Here is a 25,229-nt window from a genome sequence, read left to right as displayed (position 1 = left end):
GTGCCATGTCGGCCTCCCACCTTTGGGGTGGGGAAGGTTCTCCCCACCACTGCACCTTGTTAATTTGTTTTATTATTTGTATATTGATTTTAGTTTTTGTTTTTATCCATTTTAACTGTTCACCGCCCAGAGCCCCTGGGATGGGCGGTATATAAATTGAATAAATAAATAAATAAATAAATAAATGTTAAAAATTAAAACGGAAGAAGAGTTATCTTCTCACTATGGATGGTTCCAATACTGGCAAATAAGAGATCTTTATAACTCGGACTGTTCAAAGGGTGGAATAAGATTGGAAAATTCGGAATTAGAAGAAGTGATTCTTCAAGAAGGAAAAAAAGAAATTTCGAAAATTTATAAAATACTTTTAAAATGGTACACAGAAGATGAGACAGTTAAAGTCCAGATGGTGAAATGGGCAATACATTTTCATAAAGAAATAACAATGGAATCTTGGGAGCATTTATGGAAAAATACGTTGAAGATTTCAACTTGTACCAACATTAAAGAGAATGTCTAACACCAAAGAAAATTGCGCTAGGAAATACTAATATGTCAGATAAATGCTGGAAATGTAAGAAGCATGAAGGATCATTATATCATATGTGGTGGACTTGTGAGGTAGCTAAGCAATACTGGGGAGATATAATTAAAGTAATTAATGAGGTTCTGCAAACCCAAATAAATAAGGACCCAGAATTGTTGCTGCTGAACTTGGGAATGGAAGATGTTCCAAAGCAATATAGAATACTGTTGTTTTATATGACTACAGCGGCGAGACTTTTATATATCAGCGAATAAATATTTACTTGTGGTCCCGGGCCCTAAGGAAGCCCGCCTCGCTTCAACCAGGGCCAGGGCCTTTTCAGTCCTGGCCCCAGCCTGGTGGAACGCTCTGTCAATGGAAACCCGGGCCCAGCGAGACATATTATCGTTCCGCCAGGCCTGTAAGTCAGAGCTGTTCTGCCAGGCGTTTGGTGATTGAAGGGGGCGGTGCTATGTCGGCCTCCCACCTTTGGGGTGGGGAAGGTTCTCCCCACCACTGCACCTTGTTAATTTGTTTTATTATTTGTATATTGATTTTAGTTTTTGTTTTTTATCGATTTTAACTGTTCACCGCCCAGAGCCCCTGGGGATGGGCGATATATAAATTGAATGAATAAATAAATAAATAAATAAATAAATAAATAAATATGCGCAGAAATGGAAAGTGCAAGAAGTACCAACTACAGAAGATTGGATATATAAATTGCTGTACATGGCAGAAATGGACAAAATGACAAGAAAACTGAAAGATCTTGATCCAGGAGAATATATTGCAGACTGGGGGAAATTGAAACAATATCTAGGAAAAAAATGGGATGTGAAAGGAGGATTGTGGCAGTTTGAGAACTATTAAATTGTGATTTGAGAAATAGAAGAGAGAAGTAACTTTACCATTAATGGGAAAAGTTGGCTATTAATCAACCTAAGCTAGTAATATTATTAGTTTGACTTTATTAAAAATACTTAGTTCAGTTAATGATGTAGACAATGGATACATTAGTGGAGACGACATAGTATATATAAAAGAATTTGAACAGGCTTAGATTAGATTAGAGATACAATATATGTATGTTTTAGAAGAATATAGTAGAAAATAAGTTAAGCAATAAGATAGGTTAAGGGTTGGAAAGCTGTTGGAAGTCTATAAGGAGGGGGGAGGGAAAGGGTGCGGGTTGAAATAAATTTAGTAGGAGGGGGAATGTATATATTAATGATGTACTCACCAATAAAAAAATTTTTAAAAAAAAGAAAAAAAAGAAAGGAAACAAAGACTTGCCCCTGCAGAAAGGATTGAAGAGAGGGACGGTGTGGTGGTTTGTCTCCCCCCTTATTGAAGAAACAGTTTTCAATGGGAGTCTCAAGCATGGGAGAGGATTGCAAAGAGGAAGAGTAATGACCTGCTTGGAATTACAAAGCTACAGAGGCGAATACAAAGTTCATCAAAGATACAAAGGAAGAGAAAGGGAGCGGAGGGCAGTACTTACAGCGTGAAGCGACAAGGGAGACTAGGCTGAGAACTGAAAACGAAGTGGCTGAGAATGGACTGAGTATACAAGACAGACTGGAGAGGGAGTTTGGTGGGGGTTTCTCCCCCTCCCTCTGGAGTTAAGTAAAGCCAGAATTTGCTAACTTCAGTAAAAAGGGGAAAAGTGGCTGGACATTCCTTTCACCCTTGAAAGAAAAAAGGCCGAAAGAAAGGGGGGTCTGGGGGATTTGAGTAATTAAATCTGTTTGCCTGTGTTAAACTGTGTTTAAAAAAAAGAAAAGAGTTTGGCTTCTAACTTCTATGTTGTATAAGCGTTTAGTCTACGTTTGTACTTGTTTTCATGAGTTTACTCCAAACTGTGTGATACTGTGGTGTTATGAATGTTAATAGGGTATAAATTATCCCTTAGGTGTGATAGATGGTTTGATAAGGTAATGCAATAAGACCATATAAAAAGGAGGATACATTACCTGTACACACAAAACTTAAAGGGTTAATAACAATAATATATTTCACTAGAAGTTTTAAAATGAGTAAAGCTACAAAACTAAAACTTTTTCCAGGGCAAGCAAAAGCTACAGGGACGATGCTGATACAAGAAGCCTTAAAAGATCTTCAACAAAACTTACAACGAATGTTTGCAGTAAACAGAGCACAGGTGCAGAGTAGTATTGCAGAAATATCAGAACAAATTAAAGAGTTAAAGGGAAAAGGAGATGAATTCCAGGAACAACTGAAAGCAGGCAAGCACGATAGCCCCCATTCGGCACACCTAATCCCCAAAGTAGAGGGAAGAATTGACATAATAAATCAAAGGGGGGGAAGGTGGAGACTGAACAGAGAACTTTAGAAGAAGTCATCATGAAACAAAATACAATTGAAAATAAAGGGGACGTACTGAAGGATATACCATTTGAGGAGATTGCACCAATATTGAAAAGGGGGAATGGAGAACTTCTAAAAGAAACAGACACTTCCAATAGAGCGAACTCAAAATTTAAAAGGAAGAGTAAACTGTCAAGAGGGGTATATGTGAGATTTATAAAGAGAAGGATAAGAGAAACAACATCGAGGCAGATGAGAGATAAAATTGCAAATATAAAAGGAAATGAAGATATTCGAGGAGACATCCTGGAGTATAAGGCAGAAAAGGAATACTACTTCCTCTCCTCACTACTGAATGATGATGCAATTACTTAAAAAGGAAAAATAGATATGATTGGAAAGGAAGGTGGACTTCACCCCAACTGACAGATGAATTGAATGGAAATATAAAACAAGAATTCAAATATACTTAAGTAAAATAGGAACTGAATAACAAGAAAAGGAAAGAAGTATTAGAACTAAATAAATGTAGGCTTATAGTAACAATGTGTTGATAGTAACAAAAGGGGATTGAATGGTAAAGATGGACTGAAATATACGGCATAAATATATACTAACTATGTAAGAAAAGGGAAAAATAAAATAGATATAACTGGAAAGGAGGATGGACTCTGCTCCATAGACAGATGGAACGAAAATATAAAATAGTGAACTTAAATATGATTTAGCAAGACATAAACTGTTAGAATGAGAAAAGAAAATGAGTATTGGAACTAAACAAAGTAGACCTACAGCAATAATAGGAAGATATATAACTATGATTGTGTAGAAGAGAGAGACTGAAATGTATGGTATTTACAGGTACTAAATGTGTAAAGCTTGAGTAACCTGTTATTAGTTTAAGTTGTAATGAAAATGAATAAAAAAGATTTTTTTAAAAAAAGAAAACTTCTAAAAGTGCAACAGGGGCCAATTCTCGGAGGGATGAGGGGCATCCCTCTCTCCCCCTGTGCCATTTTCAGGCTGCCATTATAATTCCTGAAATCAACACGGGGAGACAGCAGCCCCTCACCTCGCAAACTGCAGTCTCTGGAAGAATCATGCCACCATGGCACCTTTTAAATTAAAAAAAATGCTTTAAAATGGCACCCATGACCCCATGGCAGACTCAGGGAGAAGATATTATGTAGTTTGACCACAGGCCTTCAGCTCTCCAGCACAGCTCATAGAATCATAGAGTTGGACGGGGCCATACAGACCATCTAGTCCAAGCCCCTGCCCAATGCAGGATCAGCCTAAAGCAGCCCTGACCAAGATTCAGCCCTGACCAAGATTGAAAACTGCCAGTGAAGGGGAGCTCACCACCTCCCGAGGCAGCTGATTCCACCTTTGAACTACTCTGACCGTGAAAAAGTTTTTCCTAATATCCAGCCGGTACCTTTCTGCATGTAATTTAAGCCTGTTGCTTCGGGTCCTATCCTCTGCTGCCAACTGGAACAGCTCCTTGCCCTCCTCCAAATGACAGCCTTTCAAATATTTAAAGAGAGCAATCATGTCCCCTCCCCCACCCCCAATCTCGTCTTCTCCAAACTAAACATTCCCAAGGCCCTCAGCCTTTGAAGTGGGGCCTCCAGAACTGCACACAGTACTCCAGGTGTGGCCTGACCAAGGTGTAAAGAAAAAATGTTATGTTTAAGGGTATATGGGAATCCCTTTTGAGAACTGGTTTGGAGGCTTCCTTGTTTAGAGAAATTCCCTCCCCCCTTTTGGAGAAGCTTTTTGCTTTTGCTAACAGTAAGTTATGTTCGCTCTGTCCTTGAGTCAAGATAAGCTGTGCTTGCTGGCTAATTGGTAATTAACTTCGCACCTGTAGATTTGGGTTGTGTGCCAAGAGCTGCAGACTTGCCACACCACCCTTTGCGCACTTGTCAGGTGATGTAGTCAAGCTGGGAACGGGTGTGGTTTCAGGCCTGCCTCACTTTGGTTCCGGCTTGAACCAATATAAACTGGCTGTTAAATAACATGAAAAAGCTTATGGTGAGTGTCTACCTTAGCCCTCTGCCCATGCTCTTTTGCTTCTGGCTCTATTTGATGAGAAGGACTGAAGTGCCATCTTTTGCCTTGCTATTTTGTGCACTCTTTATCAGAGACTTTTGCTTGCTACGCTTGAGAAACCTACTTGCTTTGCCTCCTAAGAATTCAGTGTGGTATGTAGAGCTTAGTGCTGTAAGGGTTTTTTTTGTATTTACCTTGTGTCTTATGTGTGATAACCTTGCACTTTGATTTAATAAACCTTTATATTTTTACCTTGTGTGGGTTATTAAGACTCTGAAGCCCCACTGCTATAAAACCTTTGTTGAACTCACCCTGCGTGTGTGCTTGAGATCCACCTACCAAACAATTATTATTTTGCTGTGAACTCTGCCTGCAAGCTTACCCTTGCAAGGTAGAATTTGCTGTGGCTAATTCCCTAATAGGCTCTGGAGCTTTGCTCCCCAATTCCTTAGCCTAGGGATAGACTTAGACCTCCTGCGATTTCAATGCAATGGCCATTTTGATACAACCCAGGATTGAATTGGCCTTTTTTGCCACTGCATCACACTGACTGCTCATATTTAGTTTACAATCCACTCTTACTCCAAGATCTCTTTTGCATACACTACTACCCAGAAGTGTATCCCGCATCCTGTATTTGTGCTTCACAGTTTTGTGGCCCAGATGTAATACTGTGCACTTATCTATGTTGAATTGCATCCTGTTCACAACTGTCCACTTCTCCAGCGTATTCAGATCTTGTTGAATTTTAACTCTATCTTCTTGGGTGTTTGCCACTCCTCCCAATTTGGTATCATCAGTAAATTTAATGAGAAGCCCGCTTACCTCTTCATCCAGATCATTGATAAAAATATTGAAAAGTACTGGGCCCAAAACCAAGCCCTGTGGCACCCCATTAGACACCTTCTTCCAATCTGATGAAACACCATTGACCACCACTCTTTGGGTGTGGTCCTCTAACCAGTTCCCTATCCACATGATCACTTCCCCCTAAGTTCCCCACCACCTTCTCCCCCATCTACCAATTCTTCCCTGTTGGTTAATATTAAGTCTTGTACGGCCAAGCCTCTTGTAGCTTCCTCCAATATTTGAAAAAGGAAGTTATCGGCCACGCAGGTCAGGAAGTTGTGTGAGTCTTGTCGCTTTGCTGAGCCTGTCTCCCAGCACACATTGGGGAAGTTGCCCATAATTACAAGGTTCTCACGTCTGGATACTCTACCGATCTGTTCAAGGAGGACAGCAACCATTTCCTCTCCCTGGCCAGGCAGTCTGTAGCAGACTCCAACAACAATACACAAATTTATCCACTGCCTGACAATATGTGGATGGAGCAGTGCACAAAGCTAGAGCTAATAAGAGAAAGAAAACAAGAAATCCAGACGTCTAATATCAAACTGTCCTTTTGAGTTCCCAAATAGTGCCTGTGGCATCCCCTGCTGAGATGGGTGTCCAGTAATCGGGAGGGCAAAGGCAAGCCTGCCCTTTAGGACCCTCCGTCCTCCAGCCTCTGAACCGTACGCCCAAAAGGCTGCAGAGACTTCTTGAATCCTCATTTCCTAAGAGGGAGGGAGTGGCCTACCGGAGAACCAGTCTCTTACAAATGCCATGGCTAGCCGGTCCCCTTGTCGTATGCTCCTCACCTCACATGCCCCTTATTTTATGACTAGCAACAAAGCCTGTTGCAGGGAAAAAATATGACAGGCTCTAGAAAGGGGAGGGTGGGCAGGCAGTCATTCCCTCCTCCTCCGTCACTGATCCTGGCTGGATGGAGGCAAGGGGAGAGGGCATGGCCACCTCCTCTGCACCTGATCCAGGCTGGGTGAATGGGGGGGGGCATTGCCATCTGCTTCAATCCTAATCCTGGCCAGGCGAAGGGGGGCGGGCATTGTCACCTGCTCTTCGCCTGATCCCAGCCAGGTGAAGTTGGGAGTGGGCATTACCTCTTGCTCTGTGCCTGAAGAGGGGAGGAATTGTCACCTGCTCCATGCCTGATTCTGGCAGGCTTAATTGGGGGCAGGCATTGCCTCCCACATTGTTCCTGATCCCAGCCAGGTGAATCACCTGCTCTGCTTCTGATCCCAGCTGAGTGAAAGGGGGTGGGCATTGCCACTTGCTCCACTCCTAATATCTGCTGATCTGCGCCTGATCCTGGCTGGGTGAAGAAGGGATGGGCATTGCCTCCTACTCGGCTCCTGATTCTGGCTGGGTGAAGTGGGGGTGGGCATTGCCACCTGCTCCGCACCTGAATCCAGCAGGTTGAACAGGGGACGGGCATTGCCTCCTGCTCCACACCTGATCCAGGCCAGATGAAAGGAGATAGACATTGCCTCATGCTTCACTCTTGATCCAGGCTGGGTGAAGGGAGCAGGTATTGTCACCTGCTCCTCACCTGATCCATGCCAGCAGAAGTTGGGAGTGGGCATTACCTCTTGCTCTGTGCCTGAAGAGGGGAGGAATTGTCACCTGCTCCATGCCTGATTCTGGCAGGCTGAATGGGGGGGCATTGCCTCCTACATCGTTCCTGATACCGGCTGGGTGTATCACCTGCTCTGCTTCTGATCCCAGCTGAGTGAAAGGGGGTGGGCATTGCCATCTGCTCCTCTCCTGATCCCAGATGAGGGAAGGTGGGGGATGGGCATTGCCACCTTGTTCACTTCTGATCCCAGCTGGGTGAAGGCAGGAGGCCCCTCTCTGCTCCTGATCACAGCTGAGTGAAGAAAGGGAACAGACATTGCCACCTGCTTCACTCCTGATCCCAGCTGGGTGAAGGTGGGGGGCAGGCACTGCTGCCTGCTCCACGCCTGATCCCAGCCAGGGCTTCCTGCCATGGCGTGCTCTCTGGAGGTCTGGCTGCCTCATCTGGGATTCCTTCCACAGCAGCACCCTCTGCTGGCCCACCAGGGTAGGAAGTGAGTTGTCTTGAATACACTTAGCCTTTTAAATAGTAGGATGTCCCCCAAAGGACCACATTCCTTCATCTTCTCCAGGATGTCCGTTGGAACAAATGGTGGTTATATTGCCCTCTCTATCCTGCTTTCCAAGGCTGAATTTGAATAGGTTAATCACAGGTCAGCTTAATATAAAAAGGCCTATGTCCCCATCATGACAGCTTCTAGTTCTCACAATAGCATAAAATAGCTTTATTATTAATATGAACTTTAAAAGGAGACCCGTGTTGCTGAAGATCTTCACCATTATCCATGAAGTTGGTTATACAGATACGAGACAGCAACTTAAGCCTAGGAATAATTCATTCATAACCACTGCAGGGGAGCCATGTTTTCTTACATAACAAAAGACAGAATGAAATAAATATATCAAATAAATATTTATTTTTGACATCATTTGGTGCATTGTTAAAACAATAAATGGTAGTGAATTCTGAAGGCACAATAAAAAGATCAACCCATACAATAAAAAAATGACAGTACTCATCAGGGTATTCTTGAGAATCAGTATGTGAGTTCCATGTGTGCATGGGGTCCAGTAGCACCTATAAGACTAACCAACTTTACTCTAGCATAAGCTTTCTCAAGAATTCTTTAAAAAACAAATGAATTTTGGTAACAGTTAATATGCTATGATTTGTTTAATGATAATACATTATTAAAGAGTACAGTGTTTTCAGCATTCTTGTCATGTCTGTACCCCTACATCCATTCTAGGTGGTGAACCATTGCTAATGCTGTACCTTAATTTCATGTTGCAAATGCTCTAACCATCACTTTTGTTTCTCAAGCAGTCTGAGAACACAGCTGTCTTATCTCTTCCCTTTGAAGCTCACAGAAGTGACCTTGCACTGTCCGAAATGTTATAATTTACTCTTATGCCTTTTGTCCTATCTAGGCTGATGTATAAACCCTAGAGGAAATTCCCAGACCCTTTCCCACGCATACATGTGGTCTAGGGGGAAATGTTTGGGTATTTAGAGCTGTACTTTTCTCAGGTTTCTATTCCTGTCAAGGAAGTGTGTACTGCTTAGATGCTTTCTTGCCTCTGAGTAATTCTATGGACATGTATATGGAAATGATTGGATTTCTGAATAAAACCATTTAACCAAGAGCTTGGACTTCTTGTTACAATGGTGCAGACCTGTCTGCTATATCCTGTCATCCATAGCCTGACAATTCTAAACTTTAGCTTAATATCCAGACATTCCGACAGTCTTACCTACTGTGACTCTCTCACACACACACACACTACACTTGATCTTAGCCAAAAGGCAAAAAAGTGACCTTTGTGACTCTATGAGAGTTGCTGTTTGAATAATACGCATCGTCGTATGATGTTTCGGGAAAGGTCACAGTAAAGCCAGGGCAGCACCCACGAAAGCCAGGATCCTCCTGGGCCTACTGTCCCTGTCCCCCCCCCCCCGGGCATCTCCCTCATCACCAGAGAGCTTTGCTTGCTTTTGAATTGGCAACTGAATATCATTATATGCTATAAAATCCTGTCCATCAGGTTCTCAGAATCCCCAGCATTCTTTTAAGTCCCCGGCTCCTTTTGTTGTGCAAATACGTCTGGAACCTGATAGACTAATAGTTATAATGTTATACCCATATAATGATATTTGTGGAAGGCTAATAAAATAGCCTTAAACTTTGGTCAAGAAACACTAAACTCTTGACCCAGAAACTATATGCAGATAAAATGAGAAGGGAATAAAAGTAAGTGGCAAGAATATTTTGAGCTACTTCAAGAATTGTAAGTGCTTTGCTGTTTCTTGTAATCAGTTGAACTGCAATAATGCTGTTAACCTGCCTTCTGAGCCACACTGCATCTTGCTATTTTCCACTTAACTAACTAATCAAGAAAATGTGCTCATATATAAACATGGAATGGAATAAATATTGTGTGATTCCTCTGCTTGAAGAAAGAGACTTCAGGATGCATAATCACAGAATCACAGAGTTGGAAGGGGCCATACAGACCTTCTTGTCCAACCCCCTGCCCAGTGCAGGATGAGCCTAAACCATCTCTGACAAGTATTCATCCAGGCTCTTCTTGAAAACTGCCAGTGAAGGGGAGCTCGCCACCTCCCTAGGCAGCTGATTCCACCTTTGAACTGCTCTGACCGTGAAAAAGTTCTTCCTAATATCCAGCCAGTACCTTTGTGCATGTAATTTAAGCCCATTGCTTCAAGTCCTACCCTCTGCTGCCAACTGGAACAGCTCCTTGCCCTCCTCCAAATGACAGCCTTTCAGATATTTAAAGAGAGCAATCATGTCCCCCCTCAACCTCCTCTTCTCCAAACTAAACATTCCCAAGGCCCTCAGCCTTTCCTCGTAGGGCTCAGTCTCTAGAACCCTGATCATTCTCATCACTCTCTTCTGCACCCTCTCAATTTTGTCCACATCCTTTTTGTAGTGAGGCCTCCAGAACTGCACACAGTACTCCAGGTGCGGCCTGACCAAGGCAGTATAGAGAGGGACTATGACCTCCTGCAATTTTGATTCAATGGCCCTTTTGATACTGATAAAAAAAATAAGACTGATAAAACCCAATACTTCTTCTCTCAAGCTGGCTGGGATGTATAATTTTTCTGCTTGGTACCAGTTGCCATCTTCCACTTTTTTCAGATTGGTTTTGGGTACGTTCTCCCCCTCCTTTTCCACCTCCTCCTTCACTCTCTCCCCATTTGGAGAGATCAGATTGCTGGTTGCTTTGCTTTTTTGCAGCCTGGCTACATGTAGTTACCGCCCCTCTAAACTGGGATGGTGAAAACCATATATCAATTACCTCCTTCCTCTGGCTGTCATGTTGAGGCATGCGCAAAAGCACATCAGCTAGGAAGTTTGATTTACCAGGGAGGTTTTTCAAGGTAAAGTAGAAGTTGGAAAAGAATTCAGCCCATTGTAATTGCTTGGCGCCTAATTTGCGGGCTGTGCACAAGGCTTCTAAGTTATTGTCATCAGTCCACACTTAAAATGGCATTCTGGCCCCCTCTAACCAGAGCCTCCAAGTTGTGAGCACTAATTTTACTGCAAAAGCTTCTTTTCCACACAGTCCAATTGCACTCAGTTTCAGAAAATCTTTGGGACACACATGCACAGGGGTGCAATTTCCCCTCCTCATCAGTTTGGAAAAGTACCCTCCCGGCCACAACATCAGACGTGTCCACTTGTACCACAAATTTATGGTTTAATTTAGCACTGGGTTTTGTTCCTTGGGGTCCCTTCCCTTTTGTTTTTAATAAGTCAGTCAAGGGTAGGAAGATTTGAGCAAAGTTCTTTATGAAGTGTCTATAGAAATTGGCGAAACCCAGGAACTATTGTAATTGCCGTCTAGTTTGGGGGGGGGGATCCCACCCCACCACGGCTTGAATTTTGGCCAGGTCCATTTTTAACCCATGCTGTGATACTCGGTATCCCAAGAAATCCAATTCCTCTTCATAGAATTCACATAAAGACAACTTCACTGGTACCTTATGATCCTTTAGTGTGGCCAACACTTTCCTTACCAGTTCTACATGTGATTCATAATCCTTTAAATAAATCAAAACATCATCAAGATAAACCACCACGCCTTTGTACAGGTACTCATGTAACACTTGTTAAATAAATTCATTAAAAAACCCAGAGCCCCGTGCAATCTGAAAGGCATGACGAGATATTCAAATTGCCCCAGCAGGGTGTTGAATGCAGTTTTGAATTCATCCCCCTCCCATATTCTTACTCTGAAGTAAGTGTCTTTGCAATCCAGTTTAGAGAAAACTTTTTCTTGCGCCACCACGCTCAATAGGTCTCTGAAAAACGGGAGGGGGTATGCATTAGACATTGACACAGCATTTATTCCACGATAATCAGTACACAGTCTTACCCCCCCCATCCTTTTTCTTGCAGAACAATACTGGTGCGGCATGGGGGGAGGAATCCTCGCGCCACGTTTTTGTCAGTGAACTCTTGCCACTCCTCTCTTTCTGATGAGCTCATGGAGTACAGTTTCCCTTTCGGCAACTTTCACCCCAGGATTAATTCAATAGCACAGTCCGTAGCTCTCTCTGTGTGTGGGAGGGGGGAGCACATCAGCTTCCTTTTCATCAAATACTTGTCTCAAGTCTCTGTACTAAGGGGGGATTTGGTTCAGCTCCTCACTGGTTAGCAACACAGTCTCTAGAGGCGGAGGAACATTTTGACCCCATTCTTGGGTCCACACATGTCCTGTGCAATTTCCCCCCCCCCCATCAAAATATAGCTCTCCTGTCTTCCATTTCATGTTTGGGTCATGGTCCCAAAGCCACTGGTTCCCTAACACCAGTGGATAGTTGACCACTGTGCTAACTATAAAAATTCTGGATTCTCAGTGATTTCCTATGCCCATTGGGACTGGTTCAGTTTGGTAGTTAGCAAGATCTCTCATGCTAAACCCATCCATTTGCTCAAACACTGGCTGGTTTAGTTCTATGACATCAAGCCACAATCCTGTGACTAGTGCTGAGGCTAATAAGTCCCAAGTGCAACCCGAATCAATTAACGCCTGCACTCGCACATGGGTCCCTTTTTTAGGGTCCCTTTTTCTTCTTCACTTTTCATCTTTATAAAAAAGACTTAGACTCAAATAATAGAATAGACAGAAAGCTAGAAGAACAGCTTCATTTGGCTGTTTGAAGAGAGAGCTTATAATTTTTCTGAGGATGTAATTGCTTACATATATAGTTTTGAGTATTTCCTTACATGTCCGTAAACTTGTTTTATTATTAATTTGATTTAATTGGAACAAAACATTGAGATTAAAGGAACATCGCCCTAATTGGAATGAGGTTATCAGGTCTCCATGGCACAGAGCGGTAAGCTGCAGTACTGCAGCCCAAGCTCTGCTCATGACCTGAGTTCAATCCTGGCAGAAGCTGGGTTCAAGTAGCAAGCTCAAAGTTGACTCAGTATTCCATCCTTCCAAGGTCAGTAAAATGAGTACCCAGTTTCCTGGGGGTAAAGTGTAGATGACTGAGGAAGGCAATGGCAAACCACCTCATAACAAGTCTGCCAAGAAAGCATCGTGATGCGATGTCCCCCTATGGGTCAATAATGACTTGGTGATTGCACAGGGGACTACCTTTACCTTATTGGGTCCAAAAAGCAAAATAACAACAAAGAAGAAAAAGGGAGTGTGGGGAAAGGTCCCCACAAACTCAACCCAAACAAGCAAGGGAACAAAATAGAGGGGTCAAGTTATAACCTAAAATATAATGTATTTAGAAAGTATTTATTATAAATGTGCACAAAGATAGATTAAAAAGAAGTTTAAAATATGAGGCCTGAATGGCAGGCTACATACATATGCTAAAACTTGCTAGAACATTCCCAATGTACAGATGATGGTACAGTGCAATGACCAATACAAACAGACCATGGCATAGTACAAAAACCGACCAGCTGATTTCACCTGTGTGCAGCCTGGCACCTGCAGAAGACCCTGTTCAGATGAGCAAAGCTACCATGGAGGAGCATAGGGAGAGAGGCAGTCCCGCAGGTATGCCAGACCAAAGCCATGAAGAACTTTGTATGTAATAACTAAAACCTTGAAGTGAGCACGGTCACTGATGGGTAGCCAATGGAGTGACTGTAGGATGGGAGTGATATTCATGCTCATGCTCACTCCTAATAACAGTCAAGCTGCAGCATTTTGCACTAATTGGAGCCTCCTAGTTAACTTAGATGGGAAATCTATTGTCCGGGGTCTGAAGCTCAGCCCCCAGACTTACTGGGAGGAGGGGAAGGGAGGCAGCCGGGAGACAGCTACCCAGCCACCCTGACAGTCACCCAGGCCCCACACAGGCCGGCAACAGGGGGGAGAAGCACCCAAGCCGCAGAGGGTCAGAAGGGGCAGGTGGAAGCCAGCTAGCCCCACCCTCTGGTGGGAGGCTAAGAGCACAGGCGAGGAGAGTGAGGACAGCCAGGAGCGGCCCAGACCAGAGGGAGAAGGCACAGAAGACAAGGACAGCCAGCCAGACAGCAACCTTACCAGCAGGGGAAGAGAGGCAGCAGAGGCAACACAGGGCCAGGCCCCAACCTGCAAGCAGGGTAGAAGGGAATAGCAAGGGCCAGGTGAGGTTAGGAGCAAGGCAGCCTCAGGTGGGACTGCCTGAGGAAATCAGCAAAGAGAGCCCAGCAGCCAGCAAAGGGGGCACAGATGTGGCTGGCCAGAGCAGCCAGCAGAGCAACACCAGGTATGGCTGCCTAGGACAGCCTGGGCCATGGCTAGAGTGCTGGGGGGCATGGCTGGCAGGTGGAGCCAGGAATGGATGAAGGGATATAAGGGAGTCCACCCAGAGGATGGGGTGGGTTGTGTAAGAGTGTGGTGGAGTTTAGGAGAGTGGGAGAGAAGCTGGAAAGAGGAAGAGCGAGAGAGCTGAAGGAGAGGAGGATGAGCGAGCCTGGAGGAGGCAAGAAGGGCGGAGGTTTTGGAGAGTGAGAAGTAAGGGGAGGCAGCCGGGACTCTGTCAGGTTGAGCAGGCTTGTAAGTGGACTGAGAGGGAGTGAGGGTGATGTATACCTCCTCCTTCCACAGAGCAAGAACCTGCACAGTCCCTGATGGCCTCCCAGAATCAAAGTCAGGCATGCAGAAGCCCAGCATAGCAGTGCCCGTGGTGGAACCTGACACCTATGTATAGAGCATTACAATAGTCAAGCCTTGATGTTACCATAGCATGGATCCATGTGGCCATGTCAGCTATGTCAAGATAAAAAGCCATCTTCCAGGCTAGAGTGAGGTTGTAGTAAGCTTTTTTTGCTGCTGCCTTAACTTGTTTTTCTAGAAATAACGCTGGATCCAGTATAAACCCAAGGCTCTTAACTGAGTCTGCAAGGGTCAGACGAACTCCATCGAAAGTGGGGAGTACAATGTGCTTCAAGGTATCTGCTTTCCCAACAAGCATCAATTCGGCCTTGTCTGGGTTCAATTTCAAGTTGTTGTATTTCAACCATTTCGCCATGGCTGTTAGGCAGTGATCTAAGATTTCCATTGCATCCTGCCGGGAACTAGATAGCAAGATGTAGAGTTGGGGGTCATCTGCATAGTGATGATACCCAACTCCATAGCTGAGAATGTTCTAACAGTTTTACGTAGAGGTTGAATAACATGGGAGATAAGACTGCACCCTGCGGAATCCCACAAGATAGTTCCCATTCTAGAGATAGTTGATCTCCAAGAGAAACCATTTAAACCAGTCCAGGCTGGTTTAAATAAATGATGGCTGAAAGATTAAGATGCATTTCAGAAGTAATTCAATATCAAACAGGCTTCATCCCAAAGAGGTATGTGAAAGATAATATTAGATATCTCCTCAATGCAATCGAACATTCAAGAAGAACAACACAACAACAACAACATTCAATTTATATACCACCCTTCAGGACAACTTAATGCCCACTCAGAGCGGTTTACAAAGTATGTTATTATTATCCCCACAACAAACACCCTGTGAGGTGGGTGGGGCTGAGAGAGCTCCCCAGGTCACCCAGCTGGCTTCAAGTGGAGGAGCGGGGAATCAAATCCGGCTCTCCAGATTCGAGTCCTGCACTCTTAACCACTACACTAAACTGGCTCCAAACATGTATTGTCGAAGGCTTTCACGGCCGGAGAACGATGGTTGTTGTGGGTCTTCTGGGCTGTATTGCCGTGGTCTTGGCATTGTAGTTCCTGACGTTTCGCCAGCAGCTGTGGCTGGCATCCTCAGAGGTGTAGCACCAAAAGACAGAGGTCTCTCAGTGTCACAGTGTGGAAAAGATGTTGGCAGGTCATTTGTATCTACTCAGGATGTCATGGGGGACTTTATCCAAAGCTTTACTGAAATCCAGATAAATCACGTCAACAGAGTTACCTCGATCTAGTAAGCTGGTCACTCAACCAAAGAAGGAAACCAGGTTGGTCTGGTAAGATCGGTTAGGGACAAAACCATGCTGACTTCCCCTGATTACTGAGCAGTCCTTCAGATGCTTACAGGTTGATCCCTTTAAAATCTGTTCTAATATCTTCCCAGCAACAGAAGTCAGACTGACCGGCCTGTAGTTTCCCAGGTCATCCTTCTTCCCTTTCTTAAAGATTGGGATAACATTCGCTCTTCTCCAATCTTGTGGCACATCCCCAGTCCTCCAGGAGGCCTTGAAGATGATGGACAGGGATTCTGCAAGTTCTCTAGAAAGTTCTTTCAGCACTCTTGGGTGCACCCCATCCGGCCCAGGAGATTTATATTCATCCAGTGCAGCCAGATGCCTCTCCACAACCTCTCTATCAATGTCAACTAGCCACTCAGGTGTCCTGTCACATTTTCTACTATCTCTAGGTGTGCTTGAGTTCTTCAGGGAGAAAACAGAGGCAAAAAAAGTCATTAAGCCTGTCTGCTTTTTCTCTGTCCTGCATCAGATTTTCTCCATCTACTCCCAACAGCGTTCCAGTTGCCTCTTTTACCTTGTGTTTGCTTCTCACATATCTGTAGAAGTTTTTCTTATTGTAGTGAGCCCTCCTGGCCAGACCCAGCTCGTACTGAGCTTTGGCCTCTCTGATGGCTGATCTGCAGTACCTAATAACCCTCATATACTCCTCTTTAGAGGTCTGTCCTTCTCTCCATTTCCTGAACATTTCCTTTTTCTCCCTTAGCTTATTCTGGAGCTCTCTGTACATCCACATCCGTTTTTTGGAGCCCTTACCATGTTTCCATCTTGCTGGGATAGTGAGGGCTTGAGCTTGCAAAAGCTCATGTTTGAGAAGGGCCCACCCTTCACTCACTCCTTCCCCTTCCAGCACACTCCCCCACGGAATGACTCTCATCAAGCCTCTGAGTTCACCGAAGTTGGCCCTACGAAAATCTAACCTACAAGTCTGGCTATGAACTTCCTTGCCCCCCCCCACAGCAACTGGAATTCAAGGAGGACATGGTCACTTCCCCCTAAGGTCCCTGCCACCTTCATCTCATCTACCAATTCTTTGCTGTTGGTTAATATCAAGTCTAGTATGGCCGAGCCCCTTGTAGCTTCCTCCACCTTTTGAAAAAGGAAGTTATCGGCCAGGCAGGTCAGGAAGTTGTGTGAGTCTTGTCGCTTTGCTGAGCTTATCTCCCAGCACACATCGGGGAAGTTGAAGTCACCCATAATCACAAGGTTCTGATGTCTGGATACTCTGCCAATCTGTTCAAAGAGGGCAGCATCCATTTCTTCTCGCTGGTCAGGTGGTCTGTAGCAGACTCCAACAATAATACCCTTTGTCCTTCCTCCCCTTATTTCTACCCATATACTTTCTACTGGGCTGTCCACCCCATTCTCCATAACTTCTTGACAATCAAGCCCTCTCCTCACATACAACGCCACTCCACCTCCTCTTCTGCCCTTCCATTTTTTCTTGAACAACTCATACCCATCCACTAGCACATTCCAGTCATGGGAATCATCATTCCAATTTATATTGACCGAAAGGTTCTCAGCAAATGGCAGAAATGCTACAGCTCCAGGACACAATGTTATTCCACCTGAACTCTTGAAAGAAAATAAGGAACGGTGGGCCTTCTTCCTGGCTCCCCTCTTCACACACATAATGATACAGGCTGTTTTCTCAAATTGTGGGGTATGGCCATAGTGGTCCCCTTTTACAAAAAAGGGAAGAGGGAGGACCCCTCGAACTATAGGCTGATTAGCTTACTGAATATCATAGGTAAGCTATATGCAAGGCATCTCTAGGACAGACTTCTAGACTGGTTTGTGCAGGAGGATATTACAGGGGCAGAACAAGCAGGCCACAGGCCAAGGAGATCCACAATAGACCAATATTTGATCATCCAACATCTTATCGAGAAATATTCTTCCAGGGGAATAATGTCACTTTATGCAACCTTTGTGGACTTTAAATCTGCATTTGATTCTGTATCTAGAATGTGACTCTGGGACAAATTAGCTAACTCCTCCATTGGCAGAAGACTTCTATGCCTTATACAGGCTTTATATGATCAAACTTTCTTGAGGGTTAAATGTAGGAGGCAAGGGCATCTTAACAAACCCATTCAAACCTGTAGAAGCATCAGGCGAGCCTGCCTGCTAGCATTGGCATTATTTATATTCTATATAAACAATCTAGTTGACTGGCTTAATTCACCTGCACTCCATTCTCCTAAACTTGCCAATAGGTCAGTATTAGTCTTATTATATGCTGATGACACAGTGTTACTCTCTAGAACTCCTGTGGGGCTGAGGAGGGTGTTGGGGAAGCTCTCTTCACATTGTGAAAATGAGTCCCTCACAATCAACTACCAGAAAACCAAGATAATTGCTTCTGGGTGCAGGCCGAAGACTTGGTTATGGTCAATTAATGGCCATCATATTGAACAAATAAATAGCTTTAAATATTTGAGGGTCGTTCTGCAGGCCTCAGGCTCTAGGTTCCAACATAGTAACTATGCCGTGGACCAAGAAGAAATAACAGCAAACAGCATAGTAAAATTCCATCTAACTCAGGGGGGTTCCGTTGTTCCTGCTGCCCTCAAATTATATAAGACTTTAGTTCAATTGCTATACAGTTCATTTATTAGGCTGCTCACCTCATGTTTTGCACCACAGGAAAGAGTTCAATCTAAGTTCCTAAAAGTCCCTAGGTGTGTGTCAATTGCAAGGGTAAGACTGGACACAGGCTGCCTGGAAGTTGAAGCTTGGGTCCATATTCTATCTATATATGTAGTTAAAGGGACATCTCAACCCACAAGGTCTATTCCCGTTGATATTTTGTGACAACTATCAATCAAACTGGCTGAAGGCTGTTCAGAGATACCTGCTGGGAATTGGACTTTCTCCCCAAACACTTTTTCCTTGTGGAATAGAGCATGCAAAAAAAAAAAAACAGTTAGGCAGAGTCGAAGCTATTGAATGCCAATCTGACTGCTCTAGTTTACAAAATATAAAGGTCTGAGTAAACATCAAATATTCTGTGGAACTGGCAAACTATTTAACATCTTTGAAAGTAAAAGGGTTTAGAAGGGCCTTCACTTTAGCCAGGTGCTCCGCTCTTCCCTCTGCCATATACTTGAAGGCAACTGAAAGGGAGAAGAGAGAGGTACCAACGTAAAATGCGGGGGTTGTGTTCTTTCATGCAAGCCATCCAGAGGAGGGGGGCATGGTCAGTGACGAGGGTGAAGGGGTTGTGTGCCAGGTAGAACTGTAGGGCCCCAACGGCCCATTTGACGGCCAACGCTTCTTTCTCGACCATGGCGTAGTGCGTCTCCGCAGGCTGCAGCTTGCAGCTGATGAAGAGGACGGGATGTTCCTCAGGTGCTTCTGCTCTGCCTCTGTCGAGGAGGAGCCTTTTGTTTAAAAAGGTGCCTTCCTACCTAGCCCAGCAGGGCCCCAGGACACTAGGGGGCGGGGCTTGTAACCACGAGCAACAGCAACCAGCAGCAAACAACAGCAATTCACTCAGCCCCCAACAGCCCCACACAGAACTTAAACCAGAACCACTCTCTAGCAAGCTACACAGAACCCACTCACCCTCAGCTTCTCACACAGTAGCTAGGAAAGGCAAAAGGCAGAAAGACCACAAACCCTTACCTTCTAGCTTCAGCTCTCCACCATGTGCTCTTGCCTCAGCTCAGGTGCTTCTCAGATGTAATAACAATATGTATGTTATGTTAACCATCCAATAAAACTTTTTTTTTAAAAAAAAGGGATGCGGAGACCATGGAACACATTTTTTTTTCATGCTCGCACTATGAGGTGGCACGCAGTAACTTAACCACCCCGTTGCTCGGAAAAAACATGGATCTCTTTGAAAAACTTAAACTTCAATTTCTTTTAGCAGATAAAGATCCAAAGATCACTTACCAAGTAGCCAATGTTTGTATGGCGATACACAAATTAAGAAAATGTCATGATACTTAGATGTTAATCAAATTTTAAACTGCTTTTTATCTTTTTATTCTAATTGTGAAATTTCTTAAATATGTATTTCTCCTGTATGTATGGAGCTAAACGGGGTCATCCTTGGTTGGAAATTGGATGGGAGACTCCAACAAAGACCAGGGTTGCAGAGGCAGGCAATGGCAAACCACCTTTGTTAGCCTCTTGCATGGAAAACCCTGCCAGGGGTCACCATAAGTCAGCTGTGACTTGAGGGTACTCTCCAGCACAGGCAGGAGTTTTGAGGAGCCACTTTTGGCTGCACCTTATTTGGTTATAAGGCCCGAACTGGAGACAATCTTCTTAATTTAGTCAGGGTTCCTAAACCAGTCTCTGAATTGGGTCCAATATGTGCATTTTTCAAGGTGTAGCTTGGTCTGGGAACAGTTTATGCCTCTCCCAGTAACCACACTTTCCAGTTCGAGCACCACAGACTTAAGTTGTTCTAACTGAAAGTCAATTCTCCAGTCTGATGGGATAATTCTCTTGGCTTTAGAGAAGACGATAACCTTTGATTTTGAAGAGTTAATCTTAATTCTTCATATTAAAGTATTTTGAAAAATGGCTTAGGAGTTTTCTCAGTCCAATTTGAGCATCAGACATAAGGATAGCATCATCCGCATAGAGAAGTAAAGTTAATGCCTTTGAGGATAAATGTGGAGGGTGGAATTCTGCTGAAGAGAGGGCAGCTGCAAGGTCATTCAGATGCAAATTGAAAAGTAAAGGTGCTAAGATGTAGCCTGACTTCACTCCTCTATCAAGGCGAAAACACAACGTGAGTTCTCCCTTTTCTCCACAGCAAACTTGAGCCACACAAGAGGAGTGGAGATTTTTTATTAGCCAGAGCAATCTTTTGTCGATTGAAGTACGCTCCAATTTTCCCCACAGTCTGCTCCTAGGTATGGTGTTAAAAGCTCTCTTAACATACATAAATGTGACTGTCAGGCCTGCTATCCACAGTAATGCCATATTGTTTTCTGATGCTTTCTCACTTTGTAGTTTTCCAGTGTTATTTGCCTACAGGTTCACAGAGAGCCAGATGTGTTCCCAGGAAGGCCTTATCTACCCAGACTAGATATCGACCTTGGAGGAGCTTCCCTCGCCTTCCCAGGCATCTACTGTAGCCGGGCAATGGGGGCGGAGGGGAGTGGAAGGAGGTTTTGATATATTGCAACTTGTAACTAACACGTCATTCTCAACAAAGCTTCATGGTCAGCCACAAGCTTTCATGCCTTTGGATTAATTATGGACACCTGTACTTTGAATATAATCTTTCAATAAAGAACCTTTTGAATCAAGAGACTGGGGAACTTAGAAACCTTGGGGAATGAAAGCAGTGAAGAGGAAGAAAAGGTGACGGGAAATGGAAAAGACCTGCTGTGAAAGGCACCTGCCAGCAGGTCCAAGAATCACAGGTGCCCACACCCACGGTGAGACCCAAAGGGGCCTTATTCTTTATCCTTGTCACCTTAGTGCCTCCAAGGAGAAAAACTCACATCAGAGTTCAAGCCCTCATAGACTCGGGGTGCAACAGAGATCTGTTATCCCCTGCCCTAGCAACAGGTTTGAGTCTGGACTCTGGACCTAGTTCAACTGTCTGAGCCGGTCCAGTTTGAACAAATGGATGGCTCACATATGAAAGGATACCCATGTTCTTATGAAACTGAGTCAACCCCTGTGAGGATGGGGAACCATTGGGAAGAAAGACCCTTTGTTGCAAGTCCCACAGCTAAGTTCCCTGTGGTGCTGGGAGTCCGGTGGCTCTGTGACCATGGTCCCTATGTACAGTGGAAAGCTGGATATATGTGCTTCCTGGCAGAGGGATGCCAAAAGCACGTGTGGAATATGCCGTGGGGGCTCTATATGTAACATCTCTATATGTAACATTTGTGGATTTGGCCGCCACATTTGATTCTATTGACAGGAATAGACTCTGGCAAAAACTGGCAGAACTGAACATCAATAAGCACCTGCTGGTTTTGCTACGTGAGTTGCATTCAGACATCCGGGCTCAAATCAGAGTGGGTTTGTTGGGTTCTATGACTAACAAAATTCCAATTCTTAAGGGTGTGAAGCAGGGCTGTGTGTTGGCCCCAATACTGTTTAACTTATATGTAAACAACATTGTTGAGAGGTTATCCGGCACACAATTTTTTCCACCCTCTCTGGGCGGACACAAAATCTCAGTTCTATTATATGCTGATGATATGGCATTGGTATCTCTTACCAAAATTGGGATGAGAAGACTGCTTCAGCAATTAGGATTGTACTGATGGATATAGATTTGAAGAAAAGGGATTTTATATACTTTTTATATACTACTTCTGTGCCTTTTCAGTATTACATGCTTTGCACATTTTCTATGCTCAGGAGCTAATGTAGTATTTGTAATGCAACCTGTAAGAATATGACACTTGAAACAAGAAGAATGTATGCTGAACCTCTGTAAGAACTGAGGACTAAAAAAAAATATATTGCTTGTAGAGCTGCACTTATAAGAATATTACACATATGTTACATTATTCTATAAGATTCCAATAGGAATCAATACCAGAGAACCTTTTGTAGAAAACTGATTTGATGCAGCAAGCTGGTTTGGCCATCTGTGGCATTATCTCCCTTAAGGCTGCAGAAAAAAACTGGAGGAAAGGGCAGAAACGGAGGAATCCTCCCTTTCTGCCCACGGACTTCAGTTATCTGAAGGCACCAAGGCTGCCAGATTGAGACTCCCTGGCACCGTTGAAGGTGAAAGTGTTATGCCCAGAAGGAAGTAGGTAAAAGGTTGGAAGGTGTCCTTCCAAAATACAAGATAAGAATCTGCAAGAACTGGAATTCCCCAAGTAGAAGGGCCGACCCAGAATTGCATCTTCAAATCAAAACTGACCCTAGATCTCTTACGAGCCAATAAGATAGCAAATATTAGAATATTGTAATATTATTATGGTTACCTGAAGGTATTAATTGCTTTGCACTTCTATTGTAATTCTGATGAGCTTTGCACACGAGGAGACCATCTACTTCTGTGTAAAAGAAAGGGCTCATCCACCGGTTTAATTAAACCATCTGTTTTGCTTCAATTCAAGAAGGACTCCAGGATCTTATTTTAATTTTTATTGTGGTTGGTCGGAAAAGGGAGAACGAACCACAGAGGTGCAAAGTTTTGCGCATAACAGCTGGGGGCTCGCTCCTCGGCTGCGCCCTCTACTCCAGAGGAGCTGTCTCTCGCAAGGACTTCAACAGGCCTCAAGAACGTGCACGGCAGCCCAGATTTTGGGTAAACGGGTGGAAGTTGGTGCCTAGCAGAGGGGCGGCGACTCGAGGAGATGAGGAGAACTGCAGCAAGAACCTGCCGGGGTCCTCGAGAAGGGAAGCAAAGGAGAAAGTGTGAGCGCACATGAGAACTAAGGTAAAAAGGGCCCCCTCATTGGGCAGCAATATAGAAGCCCTTGGTAAGTCCCGATAGGTGGGCTGAGGCATTATTTGACGCGAGGAGGGTAGGTGGGATCCCACATAAAGGAGTAAAGGAAGCATCCAGTAAAAGCCTAGGTGTGTGTGTGTGTGTGGAAAATTGGCGCAAATGAGAGGGTGAGTGTGGGGCTCGGTGAAGACCGCAAGGGGGAGAGACTCGCGGGAACGGGTCAAAAGTTTAAGTGCGCTTCCGACAAGGCAGAAGTGAGTAGGCTCACGAGAGAAAGTGAGCCGGGGAAATGTTTGTGTAAACCACGGGGAAGGGGCCGCTGCTTCTGTGTGAGGAAGAGCCTGAAACGTAGGCTTGACTTTACAGGAGCAAGGAAGAGTGAGCGCCTCACTGGTGTAAAAGGATATTGAGGTTTCCCACACCAACTGGCTGAGGGAGCGCCAGACATGGCAAGGTGGGTTTAGGAGGAAGTGAGCGACACGGCAGTGTGGTGATGTGTGGTGTTGCGTAAACGCGGCTGAGTTTTCGGAAGGAGCGGGAGAGGGATGCTCCGTTTTTCTTTCTTTTGAATGGGAAAAGGTGCTTGTATTTTGTTGTAAGCTGTATGTTTGTCAGTCTATTCTGTCTATTTTGAATGTATGACAAGAAAACACACCTGTGTATGAAAGGAAGCATATCCAAGTGAGGCTGGGTAGGCTGGAAGCACCAGCCGCTTGGGGGCAGAAATTGTGGCCAAGGGTGGGAAAATCCACCACTTTGGGCACAGGAGTAACGCCTCACAAGGGTGAAAGGACTTGCCAGCCACCCAAGTCAGATGGGCCGGCGGGGGAAGTCCCGCGCTGCTTAAAGATTGGATATTGCGAGCGCATTGAGTGAAGTGTTATTGTCAACTCTGTTTCCACAGGTGTCTTTCTTTCCCTTTTTATGATTGGAGTTGTCTTTATCTGGTGCATGTGTTTGTCAATATAAACTTTGAGGGTTTTTTTTGTTTTTGTGCAAGTGTGCAGGGCAGGGAAGGGGGAAGGGGCACATACAACATGGGCCGCTTCCCCCTCAGCCTGCACTGATTGTGTGCCGGGTGAAGAGATTTTCCTTTGTGTTTTACAACACACACACACCTCTTTTCCTTCCCTGCGCCTTGGAACACAGCTTTGCTCCTACTGGTATAGGTGTGAAAATGAGCAATGGTCTGGAGAGAGAGACCGGGTCTAAGGAGTAACAGGGGGTGTTTTTGTGCTTCTGGAATTCAAGAGAAGGGAGACTTGCCTTGTGATTTGGACTAAGGGAAATGAAGGGTTAAACCGCCTTCTCTCCTTCTAAATACCTATTGCCTTGGAGCTAGCAAAGAGAAGAGCACCGCGCAGTCTGGAGAAAGCGCGGAGGTTTCAAACTGCGGCTTGGAGCTAAATTATTTAGTAAAAGTAATTTAAGGCAAAAACACTTGATAATATTTCCCCCCAAAAAGGGAGGAAAAGCAAACAGTTGTGAGTAAAAAGGGGGCTCCCTTGGGAAACTGGTAGGCAGAGTATTTTTGCAGGCAGTGGGGGAGCAGGGAAGGGGGACGTAAAGCAAACAAAACAAATTCTTTGCGTCCGTCCTTTTAGGCTCTCTGCTGTTTGGGAATCTGTGAAAATGATGATTTAAAGGAAAAGAGCGCGGATATGTGAGAAAGGAGGAGGCATTTAATTAACAACAACACCCCACCCCCGATGCACTTGAGGGCTCCCCTTGGTGAAATGGGAGAATGGGGACTTGGCAAACTGTATGTGAAGTGCAAATTACTAATTAGACAGGCGCTACAAATGATTTGGCATTTTTATGACTGAGAGGGTGATGCTTGGTACATAAAAGAGAACTCATTGAGATCTGGGAACATTGTTAGGCAGGAGCATTTATCTTGTAGGGGTTGGAACAGAGCTTGACACCTGGAACTTTTTGTTCTTTTTAAAGATTTTTAAGGCACAAGCGGGGTTTTCAATTGACTCTGAATAACCTAAATTAGGAGAAGGGGACCTTTCTTTTGTGAGCA

General features: G+C 44.4%; 1 protein-coding gene across 1 annotated transcript in view; it reads right to left on the bottom strand.

Moving 5' to 3' along the window:
* Positions 1–25,229, bottom strand: part of FAM13C (family with sequence similarity 13 member C) — a 199,463-nt gene that overhangs the window by 162,870 nt on the left and 11,364 nt on the right. Inside the window, exon 2 of the mRNA XM_055001122.1 lies at positions 18,952–19,130. Coding sequence (XP_054857097.1) covers positions 18,952–19,130 — 179 coding nt within the window. The remainder of the gene's footprint in view (positions 1–18,951; positions 19,131–25,229) is intronic.

The sequence above is a fragment of the Eublepharis macularius genome, chromosome 17 (assembly GCF_028583425.1).
Source record: "Eublepharis macularius isolate TG4126 chromosome 17, MPM_Emac_v1.0, whole genome shotgun sequence".
In the NCBI taxonomy this organism is placed as follows: Eukaryota; Metazoa; Chordata; class Lepidosauria; order Squamata; family Eublepharidae; genus Eublepharis; species Eublepharis macularius.
This window is presented reverse-complemented; position numbering and strand designations above follow the sequence as displayed.